We start from the raw sequence: 15,186 nt of genomic DNA on the forward strand, positions 1-15,186 counted from the left end.
CAGCTATGACAAACCCTTAAGATGACACCCTTCTTATGCTGGCATTGATGTCCCCAACACCTCCCCCCAACTCCCCCACCTCAGATAGCTCCCCTGAGGCTACCAATTAGAACTATCCATGTATTCTTTACTAAACAATCATGCTGCTCTTCCAATCATAGGTGTGTTCATATGAACAGTATTTGCATTTTAACTAAAAAAGTTAAAGATAGTATCAAACTTAAAGAAAAAGCGTAAAATTGTACAAGGATAGGTGGCAGGTCAGAAGATTAGACAGAATATAAAAGGCAGCGAAGGATGACTAAAAGATTAATAAGGAAGGAAAAATTAGAGTATGAGAGAAAGCTAGCTAAAAATATAAAAACAGATAGTAAGAATTTCTATAGACATTTAAAAAAAGAGAAGTATTAACAAAGTGAGCACTGGAGGTCCTGTAGAAAGTGAGTTTGGGGAATTAATAATGGAAAATAAGGAGATGGCAGATGAATTGAACAGGTGTTTTGCTTTAGCCTTTACTGTAGAGGAAACAAGTAACATCTCAGAAACAGCTATAAATCAGGAAATGGAAGGGAGGGAGGAACTCAAGAAAATTACAATCACCTGGGAAGTGGTACTGAGCAAATTGTTGGGATTACAGGTTGACAAATCCCTGGGTCCTAATGGATTTTATCCTAGGGTCTTAAAAGAAGTGGCTAGTGAGATAGTTGATGCGTTGGTTTTAAATTTCCAAAATTCCCTAGTTTCGGAGAAGGTTCCATTAGATTGGGAAATAGTGAATATAATTCCTTTATTCAAAAAGGGAAGGAGACGGAAAGCAGGAGACTAAAGGCCAGTTAGCTTAACACGTATCTTAGGGAAAATGTTAGAAGCTATTTTTAAAGTCATTATAGCAGGGCAGTTAGATAAATTCAAGGTGATCAGGAAGAGTCAGCATGGTTTTGTGAAAGCAAAATCATATCGAACCAATTTATTGGAGTTCTTTGAAGATGTAAAATGTGCTGTGGATAAAGGGGAACCAGTGGATGTACTGTATTTAGATTTCCAGAAGGTACTTGCTAAGATGCCACATCAAAGGTTATTGTGGAAAATAAAAGTTCATGGTGTAGGGAGTAACATATTGGCACGAATAGAAGACTGGCTAGCTAACAGGAAACAGAGAGTAAGCATAAATGTGTCAATTTCTGGTTGGCAAGATGTAATGAGTGGTGTGCCACAGGGATCAGTGCTGGGACCTCAACTTTTTACAACTTATGTAAATGACTTGGATGAAGGGACCAAAGGTATGATTGCCAGATTTGCTGATGACACAAAAATAGGTAGGAAAGTAAATTGTGAAGAGGACATAAGGAGGTTACAAAGGAATATAGATAGGTTAAGTGAGTGGGAAAAGATTTGAAAAATGGAATATAATGTGGGGAAATGTGAAATTGTCCATTTTGGCAGGAAGAATAAAAAAGAAGCATATTATCTAAATGGTAAGCGATTGCAGAGCTCTGAGATGCAGAGGGATCTGGGTGTCCTAGTGCATGAATCGCATAAGGTTAGTATGCAGGTACAGCACGTAATTAGGAAAACTAATAGAATGTTATTGTTTATTGTGAGGGGAATTGAATACAAAAGTAGGGAGGTTATGCATCAGTTGTACAGAGCATTGTTGAGACCACATTTGGAGTACTGTGTACAGTATTGGTCTCCTTATTTAAGGAAGAATGTAAATGCATTGGAAGCAGCTCAGAGTAGGTTTACTAGTCTAATACCTGGAATGGGTGTCTGCTTGTCTTATGAGGAAAGGTTGGACAGGATAGGCTTGTATCCGCTGGAGTTTAGAAGAATAAGAGATGACTTGATTGAAACATCTAAGATCCTGAGAGGTCTTGACAGGGTAGATGTGGAAAAGATGTTTCCTCTTGTGAGAGAATCTAGAACCAGGGGTCACTGTTTAAAAATAAAACAGAAATGAGGCAAATATTTTTCTCTGAGGGTTGTGAGTCTTCGGAACTCTCTTCCTCAAAAGGCGGTGGAAGCAGAGTCTAAATATTTTTAAGGCAGAGCTAGATAGATTCTTGATGAGCAAGGGGGTGAAAGGTTATCGTGGTAGGAGAGAATGTGAAGTTGAGATTACAATCAGATCAACCATGATCTTTTTGAATGGCGGAGAAGGCTTGAGGGGCTGAGTGGCCTATTCCTGCTTCTAATATGTATGTTCGAATGCATTCCTTGCACAGTTCTACTTGCCACAAAATTTTAATCTACTACAAGCTGGTTTTTAAAGTGTGGCCTTACCCCTACAGATTAGGCGACAAACTAATAATACATAAAGAAAGAACATAATTCTTAAAATAGTTCTGTGGGGATTCACCCATTCATCTGCTGTTACTTCAGCAGAAGGTCTGCAAAAACCTTGAGAGATGACAAACTGTCCCATATTGTGTTTATCCTGTAGGTTTGTGTTAGATATAAATAGACAATCAGTACAGGAGTAAACATTAAAGTACGATATAGGTTGTGTGGATATATACTTATAGCATTGTGCGATGGAGGCAAAGGCAAAACAATTTCTGAGAGAGAGCAAAATATTAGCTTTGTTTGGCATAACAGCACAAATTGGTTATGGGTTTTCAGACTGAAAAGTTTCTGTAGTCCACAAGGCAGCTTGTCTGGATTACATCGACTGTTGCTGGTCCACCTGTGGAGAAATGTCAGAACAATTATTATTTTGACAAGCATTAAAATTTACTCCAAAACCATTTTTTCTTATAATTCAAATTAATTAAAATACTTTACCTCCATGGTGTGAGGTTAACAAAGGCCATCAATACTTGTTAATTTTGAACTGCCACCCTTATAAATGTTTCCCGTTCTTTGGAATTTATGAAAATTCCCTGGGAGTTTTACAGAATTGCATTCTGGAACGTGCTCACACAGACACTCCAACCACAAAGTGAGCAATCTGTATACATTCAAAATTAACTTCCAGTTTTGTTCCTCCACAACTTTTCCTTAAAATTATGCACTTGTCTAAACCAATGATATATGGAGCTCATTCTAGTTCCACGACTTTTCAAGGACCACTGTAAAAATCTTCATTTGTCAGCCACAGTTAAATGAAGATCAGATAAAAAATGTTAACTTCATTTTTTCCCTTGAAACAAATTTTCTATATTTCACTTTCAACTACTTGAATTATTCAGGACACTGATCTAAAACACACTGATCACATTAGAACCTAGGCAATTAAAGAAACAAAACCGTAGTATTATTATCGGTGTCTGTACTGAAGTCCCTCTGGCCTAATTCTATTCCGTTTATTGTACGTATGCATGCCACATTTTTACACCCAGGGTGCAAAAAGGTGCATTTGTCAGTAATAAATTTATCTGCCCAAACGTATAAATGATCTAAATCCCTCTTGAATTCATGACATTTAGGAAGGACAGCAAGTTAGGAAAAGGTGAAGGGGTATCTCTGTTAATTAAAGATGTAATTGGTACAATAAGACTGTAGATCAAGATGTAGAATCAGCTTGGGTAGAGATGAAAAATAATAAGGGTAAGAAGTCACATGTGGGAGTGTTTTATGTGCCCCCTAACAGTAACCATACTGTAGGACAGGGTATACTGGAAGAAATAATGGGAGTTTATGAGAAAGGTATGGATATAATCATGGGTGATTTCAATCTACATATAAATTGGATGATCCAGATTAGTAAAGGTAGCCTGGATGATGAGTTCATAGAGTGTTTTTGGGACAGTTTCTTAGAGCAGCACATTCTACAGCCAACCAGAAAGCAGGCTGGTAATGTGTAATGAGACAGGATTAATTAATGACCTCACAGTGAAGGTGCCCCTAGGTAGCAGGGATCATAACATGATTAAATTTCACATTCAGTTTGGAGGACAGAGGAGAGGATTTATGACTAGTATTTTAAACTTAGAGTGATTATGAGGGCATGAATACAGAGCTGACAAAAGCGAACTGGGAAATTTGGTCAAGGGATAGGTCAGCAGAGATGCAGTGGCAGACACTTAAGGAAATATTTCAGAATACTTAGTAAAGATACATTCCAGTGAGAAAGAAAGACTCCAAGGGAAGGATGCACCATTTGTGGCTAACTAGAGAAGTTAAAGATAGTGTCAAATTGAAAGAAAAAAATATATAATTTTCCAATGATGAGTGGCAGTTCAGAAGATTGGACAGAATATAAAGAACAGCAAAGAATGACTAAAGGATTAATAAGAAGGGGGAAATCAGAGTACAAGAAAAATCGAGCTAGAAATATGAAAACAGATAATAAGAATTTCTACGGGTCAAGTGTGTGATGGTCCTCTAGAGAGTGAGTCAGGGGAATTAATAATGGGAAATAAGGAAATGACTGACAAACTGAACAGATATTTTGTGTCCGTCTTCACTGTCAAGGATACAAATAACAGCCCAGAAATAACTGAATCAGGAGGTGAAAGTGAGGGAGGAACTTAAAACAATTGCAATCACCAGGGAAAGGGTATTGATAAAATTATTAGAACTAAAGGCTGACAAGTCCCCAGGTCCTGGTGAACTTCATCCTAGGGTCTTAAAAGAAATGGCTGCTGAAATAGTAGATGCATTGGTTTTAGTTTTCCAAAATTCCCTAGATTCTGGAAAGGTCCCATCAGATTGGAAAATAATGACTGTGGCTCCGCTATTGAAGAAAGGAGGGAGACAGTTCCTTAACAGCTGTCATAGGGCAATTGCTGGAATCTATTATTAAGGAGGTTATAGCAAAACACTTAGAAAATCTCAATGCAATCAGGCAGAGCTGACATGGTTTTGTTAAAGGGAAATCATGTTTGATTAATTTATTGGAGCTCTTGAGGAAGTAACAAACAATGTGGATAGAGGGGAACCCGTGGAATGTGCTAAACTTAGATTTCCAGAAGGCACTTGACAAAGTGCCACATCAAAGGTTACTCTGGAAAATAAGAGCTCATGGTGTAGGGGTAACATATTAGTACAGATAGAGGATTAATTAGCTAACAGGAAACAGAGAGTAGGGTTAAATGGATTTTTTTCAGGTTGGTAAGATGTGACAAGTGGAGTGCCACAGGGATCAATGCTGGGGCCTCAACTATTTACAATGTATGTCAATGACATGGATGAAGGGACTAATTGTATGGTTGCTAAATTTGCTGATTACACAAAGATAGGTAGGAAAGAGGACAGAAGGAGCCTTAAAGGGATATAGATAGGTTAAGTGAGTGGGCAAAAATTTGGTAGATGGAATATTATGTGGAAAAGTGTGAACTTGTTCACTTTGGCAGGATGAATACAGAAGCAGTATATTATTTAAATGGAGAGAGATTGCACATGAATCACAAAGGGTTGCATTCTACCTGCACCCATTGGGCATGTTTTTGGTGAGGGATGCACTATTAGGAAAATATAATAATTTTCATAATGTTATTGGAATTTATTGTAAAATAGAAATAGTGTGTATCTGTGTAGGACTTAATTGAATTAGAGACAGCTGGTCTTAAAGATTTTTTTTTAACTCATTCATGGGATGTGGAGTTCGTTGACTGTGCCAGCGTTTATTGTCCATCCCTAGTTGCCCTTGAGAAACTGGTGGTGAGCTGCCTTCTTGAACCGCTGCAGTCCATGTGGTGGAGGTATACTCACAGTGCTGTTAGGAAGGGAGTTTCAAGATTTTGACCCATCAACAGTGAAGGAACCTTGATATATTTCCAAGTCAGGATGGTGACTGACTTGGAGGGGAACTTCCAGGAGGTGGTGTTCCCATCTCTCTGCTGCCCTTGTCCTTCTAGATGGTAGTAGTCGTGGGTTTGGAAGGTGCTGTTGAAGGAGCCTTGGTGAATTCCTGCAGTGCATCTTATAGATGGTACACATTGCTGCTACTGTGCATCAGTAGCGGAGGGAGTGAATGTTTGTGGATGTGGTGCCAATCAAGCGGGCTGCTTTGTCCTGAACGGTGCCAGAGCTTCTTGAGTGTTGTTGGAGCTGTATTCATCCAGGCAAGTGGGGAGTATTCCATCACACTCTTGACTTGTGCCTTATAGATGGTGGACAGGCTTTGGGGAGTCAGGAGGTGAGTTACTCGTCGCAGGATTCCTAGCCTTTTAACTGCTCTTGTAGCCACAGTATTTATGTGGCTAGTCCAGTTCAGTTTCTGGTGGATGGTAACCCCCCAGGATGTTGATAGTGGGGGATTCAGTGATGGTAATGCTATTGAACATCAAGGGGCGATGATTGGATTATCTCTTCTTGGAGATGGTCATTGCCTGACACTTGTGTGGCGTGAATGCTACTTGCCACTTCTCAGCCCAAGCCTAGATATTGTCTTGCTGCATTTGGACATGGATTGCTTCAGTATCTGGGGAGTGGCGAATGGCGCTGAACATTGTGCAATCATCAGCGAACATCCCCACTTCTGACCTTATGATGGGAGGAAGGTCATTGATGAAGCAGCTGAAGATGGTTGGGTCGAGGACACTACCCTGAGGTACTCCTGCAGTGATTGTCGGAACTGAGGTGACTGACCTCCAACAACCACACCATGTTCCTTTGTGCTTGGCATGACTCCAGCCAGCGGAGAGTTTTCCCTCTGATTCCCATTGACTCCAGTTTTGCTAGGGTTCCCTGATGCCATACTTGATGTATCAAGAAGATAAGCCAAGTTTGAAACGTTAAATAGGTAAATAAGACTGGAGTTTTAGAATGTGAGGTGTAAGGGAACATTTGCATTTTTAGATAGATTAGAGTAGTGAATTTCAAAGAGGCGGCAAAGTGTTACACCTAGCCAACAGAGGCTAAGCCAAACAGTGTGATTATCTTTCCCAAACCTTACTGATAAAATTGGAACTTTGAAAGATTTTCATTATTAGAAAAGTAGAGTTGAAAAGACATATCGAAACAATGGGATTTACATTGAAAAGGGAGAAATCTGTATAAAGGGGATGAGGTTATGTGTAAGGAAAGAAAGCATTTTAAGACACGTGTGAAAAGCTTCCAGCATCTAAGCCTCAAGCTGCTGTCAACAAGGAATCGAAGTTGAGAAAAACTCATTTTGAATTCGACTGTCCAGGGTGTGTGCTTTGCCTGGGTTTGTTTAAATCTATGTGTTTTACTATTGCCTTAATGGAGGTGTAGCTGGGAATTAGATTAATTAGGGGAATTAGAAGTTAGCATAGCAGTAATTTATAAATCTATGTATGTGCTTAAAATCATTACTTCTATTAATAAAGGTTGAATTTTATTTTGTATGAAACCTATAAGACTTGGTGGTCTTATTATTAATGAATAATAAAGAGGAGGTGGTGGTGTTGTGGTATTGTCACTGGACTGGCAATCCAGAGACCCAGAGTAATGCTCTGGGGACCTGGGTTCAAATCCCACCACGGCAGATGGTGGAATTTGAATTCAATAAAAAATCTGGAATTAAAGTCTGATGATGACAACCATTGCTGATTGTTTTAAAAACCCATCTGGTTCACTAATGTCCTTTAAGAAGGGAAATCTATCATCCTTACCTGGTCTGGCCTACATGTGACTCCATACCCACAGCAATGTGGTTGAGGCATGTGTTTTGAAATATACAAGTTGCAAAACAGTTGTGGTGGTTGGTTCAAGTTCCCCTTTGGGATTTGAGCAGCTCAGCATTTACCATTCGTTGTGCCATAACACCTATAAATTACACTGAGTTCACCTCATAATATGGGAGTAGGGGGGGTTATGGATACCCTTTGTGGATCGCGTGGCAGCTCCCCGTTTATACTGCTCTCCCTATTTTGAAGTCTGAAAAATTTGATAATTTAACAATAGTTTCAATACCAAGGTCACTAGAAATAACAAGCATGCAAATATTGCAAGCGTGCCTGTTGGATTACTTTTTTAAAAGCTAATTTCTTATCCAGTTGCCTCATATGATAATCCTTCTGAGCATTCAAGTAAACAGTACAATAATTCCCTCATTTATCTGATTTATTACAACAGGAGGAGTATTTTCAAGAAGATCCTCTATGTCTAAATCCATGATGCCTATTTATTTGGTTGTTCCTACACATGTATTCTTTAAGCCCATACTACAGCATGGTTTTCACTACATTACAAGCTAGTGATTTTAGCAAATGTGCCTGGGCTCAATTCTTCAGCCATTTTAAATATTAAAAACTGCTTCTGCTGGCTTCCATTTTAGAAACAACTCAAATATGCTAATGCCACAAAGGTGTGTTCAGGAGTTAGAAATGTAGGTGAAATAAATGTGGGTAGAGGCTGATCTAGATATATTGGGCTCGTGTGTGGCAGGTATCCTTCAACGTGAATAAATGATGGATTTGGCTCTGGGTAATTCCATGCGTGTATAAGCCCTTGCAGGGTTACCTGCTGAAAATGGCAAAACAGCAGAGAAACTTAGGTGACACAGTCAGTAAAACATTGGAGTTCCACAACCAATGTCACCAGCTCTAGGGAAAAGTGAATAGGATATATAACTACAGCAATTCAATATCAAGGTAGAAATGCGACACTTTATGCAAGGCCTTGTTAGTAGAGCCATAGTGAGTACTGGCCTGGAATTTTGGCTCGATTTTGGCACTGGTTTTTTAGGCACAATTCACCAGAGAGCGACATAACCGGCACAAAAGATGACCAAATTTTTAAGCACTAATTGTGTTCAATGCAACCCAAGTTTCTGTGATCTTTTGCTCTAGTTTAAAAAACAGTGCCTTTCCCCACTGAATTAATCACCACTGAAAGTCCCTGTTAATTCTAGGCCTTTGTGCAGTCTCTTTTGGATAAAAAAAGCACCAAGAATGGTTCTGAATTAATTTTTGAAAAGAATTACTAAGCAGCTGACTATCGTACTCCAATGTAACTAACTTTTGCATTTTTTTTTGAGAAGTAATTTTCAGTAACAAAATCAGATTAATCAGAGGTTGTGGACTGACACTTATTTAAAATGCTTACTTTTTGGGGTGAACCTGTTTTCAGCTATATTAATGAAACTTTACCAACATACATGAATTAAGGAATACTTTCTAAAGCATTTTTCTGAACAAATTACATAGAAAGCTGCCCGATTGTGCCAATTCCCGGCAGATTTTGCTCGGTGGGGAAAGAAAGCTTTCCTAAAATGGCACCCTCTACCTCACTGTGTCCAGTTTTATTCTCCTTTCATGACAGGGAGAGAGCAAAACTGTGGAGAATGCGCAGAGGGAGAACGAGCAAAGCAACACCTCAGGCTGAATTTTCTCTCTGGGGGCGGGAAACAGAGGTCAGCACTGTTTTCCAGGTTCCGAACCTGCTCCCGGGGGGAAAACAATCACACATTGTGATTTTCACAGTGGTGTCCACTTAATTGGCTTGGAGGTGGTCTGACCGTCCAATTAAAGATGGTGATTGGGCTCTCGATGCTGGAGGGCCAAGATCTCCCAGTTTGCATGCTGCAGTGGGTGGTAAGTAAGTGAGAGGGTGCTTCAAGACAGAGGCACCATCTCTCCAACCTTTTGATAAACCTTAAATTAAAAAAAAATGGGTTTTGTAGCCAGGCCACCACATTGTGTTTGATGGGCCTCTACATGGCTTCCGTTGGCTTTTCCTCCACCCTGGAGGCAAGCATAACCTCTAGCCTGCTTGGACCGCTGGACCCCCGGTCTGCCCTCCAGGCATCTATACTAGCCCTTGCCGCCTGGAACCCGGTGACTGACTGGAAAATTCCAGTCGGCCTTCTTGAAATGAACTTATGTGGCTCTTAATGATCCACGCTGACTACTTGCTGCCCCACCGTTCCTCCCCCCTGCCATCTTCCCTCTGGCCTGGAGGTGGGATGCAGTCAGGGATTATCAAATTAGCAGGTTATGTGATCATATTTACATTGCTCTTTGTGGGAGCTTCCTGTGCTCAAATTGGTGCTCAAATTTCTACATTACAACAGTGTCGACAGATCAAAAGTACTTAATTTGGCTGTAAAGTGCTTTGGGACATCTTATTGTTGTGAAAGACACTATACAAATGCAGATTTTTCTTTCTTTAGCTCAAACCAGAAAAATATGTCAGCACTGTGACAGAAATATTAAGCAGTTAACTAAATCCCAGCTCCTGATCACACTCAAATCTGCTTGAGTTTTGTTGTTTTAGCACAAAACATCAACAGAATGCCATGATTCAATCAAAGTCTTACATCTCTTGACCTTGCATCAAGTTTTGGTGCAAGATACAGAAACACACATGGTCCTCTTTTAGACCTCTCCTTTGAATTAAGTAGCCAAAGAATGAGGTAATTTTCATTAATAAAAATGCGGTAGATAGATGCTAAAAGCTTATGTAATTGCTTCAACAATTATAGACTCAGGGAAGAATTTCCCGGTCGGCGAGTGGAGGCGGGGCTCGCTTGCTGTCGTGTAAAATGACGTGCGGTGACGTCGGGCGGGCGTGATTTAGATTTTTAGCCGAACTGTTAAAGGCCTACTAAGGCCTGTTAGAAATTAATTAAAATAGTTAAATGAGCTGCCGATCGGGTCCGCACCCGCTCCCACCCACCCCTGCACAACCCCTCCGATGGGGGGATAATTCTGCCCTTAGAGTCTCGTGGCTAAGTCAAGTGGATCCTAATCCAATTTTGTTTTATCCATTAACACCACACGGTGCTCAGCATTCTTTGATTCGGTAACTTGCATTGTAAAGTTGGGGGTGATTTAGTCAAACATATTTATTACAATAGTTACACAAACCTAGATTTTCCAGTTGATCTTACTTTAACGCTGGTGTTAACCTGGTTCAATAAATGAGTTAACGCTTGGATTAAAATAACACTGCTTAGAAGTTCTATGCTGTGCCTTATAAACGCAATCCATTAATCATACTCACTTAATGGAAAGTAGGTGTCCTGCCCAATATCCTGACGTGCTGCCTCAATGGCATGTTTCACAGCAAATAAAGTTGCACAGGACATGCACTGGGGAGGTTCTCCAGAGGCCTTGGAGCGAAGCACACCCATTGGGTTGGGTGCATTCTTTAGTAGCTCGATGTTGAAGTTGATAGGTATACTCTGATAGACAAAACACAACCAAGATGATCTTATCGACAGCTGCACTAACATTTATATTCTACTGTTTCTGAATGCTTTTGATATGTCTTATCTGGTCCTCAAATGTACCAAAGTCCATCCTATGTTTTCTGCTTCTGGTATACCCACTATCTTCATTCCAGCAAATACTGCAATACAGTAACCTTTTTCAGTTCTAACCTACTTACTGAATATATTTCAGCAAAAATGAAAGCAGTCAACTTAGGAAAGTTAAGGCAGGGAGGGAATGGATTTTTAGTTCATTTTTTTCTCCCCTACCAGGCCAAGTGAAAGTTCTTTATATGTGAACCTTGTCTGTGAATGCCGACAGGCCATTGAAACTCAGAGGGGAACAAAGGCACATAAGCTGGGCAGAGAACTCGACTGGTAAATTAACTCAGGGTGAAGTCATTAGGTGGAATTGTCCGGTCCTGTTGGCAGCGGGTGTCATGGCGGGCGGGACAATTCAGCATGAGGGCAGAAATCGGTTTCACGCTGATGTGAAATCACAGCAGGATCATCTGATGGTGTGCACCATTGCGGAATGCAAATCCCACTGGAGGCTGGCATGAAGCCGATTTGCATCCCGCTGGGAAAACGTGCCGGCCCAGAACATGTCTGGAAAAGTGTGACACGCAGAAGCCGAGACTTACCGTTAGGGTCTTCCTCACATCGCGGACATCTGAGGAAGAGAAGATGCTGGAGCCCTACAGCTCCCGGACCCTGGAGGAACACGTGCATCGCATGCTAGATGGATTCTTAAGCACATGGCTCCGCCATAAAGCAGTGGGAGGTGAGAGGCCTCTGTTGATGCTTTGGGTCTGCTTTAGAACATCATGGCCTTGGCCATGGCCTGCTACAGATATTGGGCCATAGGGGTGGGAGAGGAAGGTCCAGCTGTGAGTGGGAGAGGGAGGTGAACCGGTGGGGAGAGGCCGAGGAGGTGAAGTTGAGGGGACGGTGGGGCGAAGGTGTCAGGTGGGTGAGGTTGGGAGGGGGAAGGAGGGTGTACAGGGGGAGGTGGGAGTATGTGGAAAGGAGGGTGTAATGGGGGTGGAATGCTGCATGGGGAGGTAGGTATAAGGGGGGGAGGAAGGTATAGGAGGAGAAGCTGTCTAGGGGGAGGGAGTTCAGAGGGGGAAAAGGTGTCCGTGGGGGAGGAGGAAGTTTGGAGCGGGGGAAGGTGCACTGGGGGAGGAGGGAATAAGGGTGGAGGAGGGAGTAAAGGTGGAGGAGGGAGTAAGGGTGGAGGAGAGAGTAAAGGGGTGGGGATGTCCAGGTGAATGTGAAAGGGAGGGGTCTGTGGATTCAATGACTGCTTCCTGGGGAGCGAACTGAGGGTGGGTGTGGTAGGAGGGAATGGTGAGTGTGAGAAGGGGCAGGGGTAGCTGGTAGGGTGGGAGGGTGAGGGTGCATTGGTAACGGTAGAAGGGATGGCGCGGGTGGGTGGTGGGGTTTCGGCAGACACGGACCCTGGGGGTGGGAAGGAGGAGTTTGGGGAGGTCAATGTGGATGGGGGGCGGGATTCTCAGGAAGGTAGAGAACATACATATTCACCTGGACATCGTGGAATGATAAGGGTTTGGGTCAGTAGGTGATGGTGGGCAGGTAGAAGCTGATGCCAGGAGGGTCCACAATGATGGGGGGAAGGACGTGAGTGACTGGGGGAAAAGAAAGGATAGAGAGCTTACAAGAAACTTGACTGCGACCATGGTTTTCAAATTGTAAGTGAGCGAAGCCTCGTGTCAGATGGGCACAGGTGCTGCATGGGAGTGTGATCAGTGGGTGGGTGGAGATGCAGGTCAGCTCAGATGGACAACAGACAGAGAACCTCAGCAGGCAGCAGTGAAAATGCTCGGGACAGTGAGATGAGTGTGATGGAGGAAGGCTCCGTGTGTGGGGGAGGTGCTTGCACAAGGCTCTGAAAGGCCCTGCCACACACACACATTTCTCCCTCCAGAATCACTCATGGGCCAGCTGTGTGCAGCTGAACTGCTGGTGGTGGAGGGGATGCAGTAGGAGGACTCGTGAAGCCTGTAAATGAAGCTGAAAGACAACATTACACATTATTCAGTGAAAGTGAATATATTTTCAGATTATAAAGTGACAAAATGTGTTCACCAGTGCAACCACTTGTGATCAGAATTTCTTAATTTTTCTAGGCTTAACACTTCTTCCAGGTGCTGCCCTGACATCCGCAGCAGGGGTGGAGACAGCCAGTGCAATGGTTGGCCCTGTAGCCTCTGATAACTTTGGCATGTGTCCTCTGGAGAGCTGAGGCCTTGAGGGCCCCGGCTTGCTTTGACAGTCCTCCTGTGGGCCAGCTGCTCCCTCTACAGTGACAGAGGATGATGCTGAGTGGGGTCACAGACAAAGGGGACTTGGAGGGAGCAGTCAGCCTCTGAGATACCTGAGTGGATGACCCTGTGGTGTCCAGCTGTCGCTCTTCCTCCCTTCGGGTGCCCTAGGGCTCCAGCCTGACTCCTTGAGGGGAAGGAGCACCTGTGGGACATCGAGGTGCCCCATTTCCCTCTCGCATTGCCTCTGCAGGAACTCACTCATGGCTACTGTGATTGAGTACAGGTCTGTGCGTATCTCCATGTTCTACTGGACCAGGGTCTCAATGGCGTCTGCCATCCTTCCCATGGAGACCTCCATGCATGCACATATGGCCCCTACTTCATCAGGGAGCAGGCAGACCCACTCCTTTGACTCACATGCCATTCTGTTGAGGGCTTTAAACAGCTTTGCATTATGTTCTCCCGCCTTTCATTGACAGTCCATAATGTTGGATGACCAAATCCAGAGGCTCGTCACCTGACTCAGACCTCAAGATGCCTCTTCCCCAGCAGTCCACCGAGTGCCGGAGAGATCGACCAAACCTTCTTCCTCCTGCTCCGGACATATGTCCATGCGGTGACCACCAGATTCTTAACCTGAGCCTGCTTTAGATCTAGGTCCCACTGAGGTGTGTGTCTCTGTGATGGTGGAGGGTATGGGCAAGTGCTGCGATGGGTTTTCCAGGCTGCTTATTTCCAGCTCTTCAATGAAGGAGGTGACCTCTTGGCTGGAGGTGAGGATCTCGATGGAGCTGAAGGTCTGGCTGTCTGAGGGTGTCGGTTGCTTGGCAGAGCTCCCTGTGAACCACAGAGAGATGATTAGAGAGATGACAGCAGAGTCAAAAGCAGGAGAGAGAGCACTTACATTTGCGTTGAGAGAGGGGTGATGTGGTGCAGGATCCTCACAAGAGTGTTCGCTGCCAACCTCACCATCACCACTGGCATGGTCCCCGTTCTCACCAGTCAGCAGGATGGTACACTCCTCAAAGTGGTGAGGGGCCTACTGTGGGCCACTCCACCCTTGGTCTGGGACCTCTGCTGTTGTGAGCCAGCTTCTCCTGCATGAAAACAGATGGAGAGAGTGTGAGCAGGATGCATGGCACTGCATGGAATGTTTGTGTGGTGAGCGGAGCCATGGACAGGGTGAGGACATGAGCTTGAGTTGGTATGAGCCTGATGGAGATGTGAGGGTGTGTGAGAGAGTTAGTGGTGTTGTCCCTTGAGGTGTGAGATCCCTGTGGATGTGTGATGGGTTTGTGAGTATGTGAGCTGAGAGTGATGAGGTGGTTGACTTACCCTGGTGGAACGGATGAGAGCATTCGTCCTCTTCATGCACTGGATGTCCGACTACCTCTGTGCTCCAGTGTCGCTGCCCATCACTGCCACCGCCTCCCAGGCTGGATTGGTGACTCTGGTGGCCCTCCTGTGGCCACTGGGAGGGGTAGAGGACATTGTGGCGGACTTCCACTATGTCCAACAGGCGCTCCAGGGAGGTGTCACTAAATTTGGGGCTGCCGTCTTCTTTGCTTTTGGGGCCATCTGTCGCCTGGAGCAGTCCTGGTCTGAAGACATGAAGTAGGCTGTGCTCTGGTGCCCGGAGTGAGGAAGCACTAAGATCAAGGAGTGGTGGGAAAACCTGAGCCTGCTCACCAGCGATCTGGAGTGTTTCCGGTGAATACATTATTAATAAGGCGCCAGAAGGGGACGATACAGTGCAAAATCTCACCATTTAGGCCAGCGGGTAAAACATCTTTTCTCACATCCGCTACTGCGCTTGGTACAAATCTGGGA

At 43.6% G+C, this 15,186-nt stretch overlaps 1 protein-coding gene across 1 annotated transcript in view; it reads right to left on the reverse strand.

The window, feature by feature from the left end:
- Positions 1-1,968: 1,968 nt before the first annotated feature.
- The window catches only part of LOC144694119 (uncharacterized), a 172,482-nt gene continuing 159,264 nt past the window's right edge, over positions 1,969-15,186 (reverse strand). Inside the window, 2 exon segments of the mRNA XM_078564479.1 lie at positions 1,969-2,686; positions 10,858-11,038. Coding sequence (XP_078420605.1) covers positions 2,619-2,686; positions 10,858-11,038 — 249 coding nt within the window. The 3' untranslated portion in view covers positions 1,969-2,618.

The sequence above is a fragment of the Cetorhinus maximus genome, chromosome 2 (assembly GCF_964194155.1).
Source record: "Cetorhinus maximus chromosome 2, sCetMax3.hap1.1, whole genome shotgun sequence".
Lineage (NCBI taxonomy): Eukaryota > Metazoa > Chordata > Chondrichthyes > Lamniformes > Cetorhinidae > Cetorhinus > Cetorhinus maximus.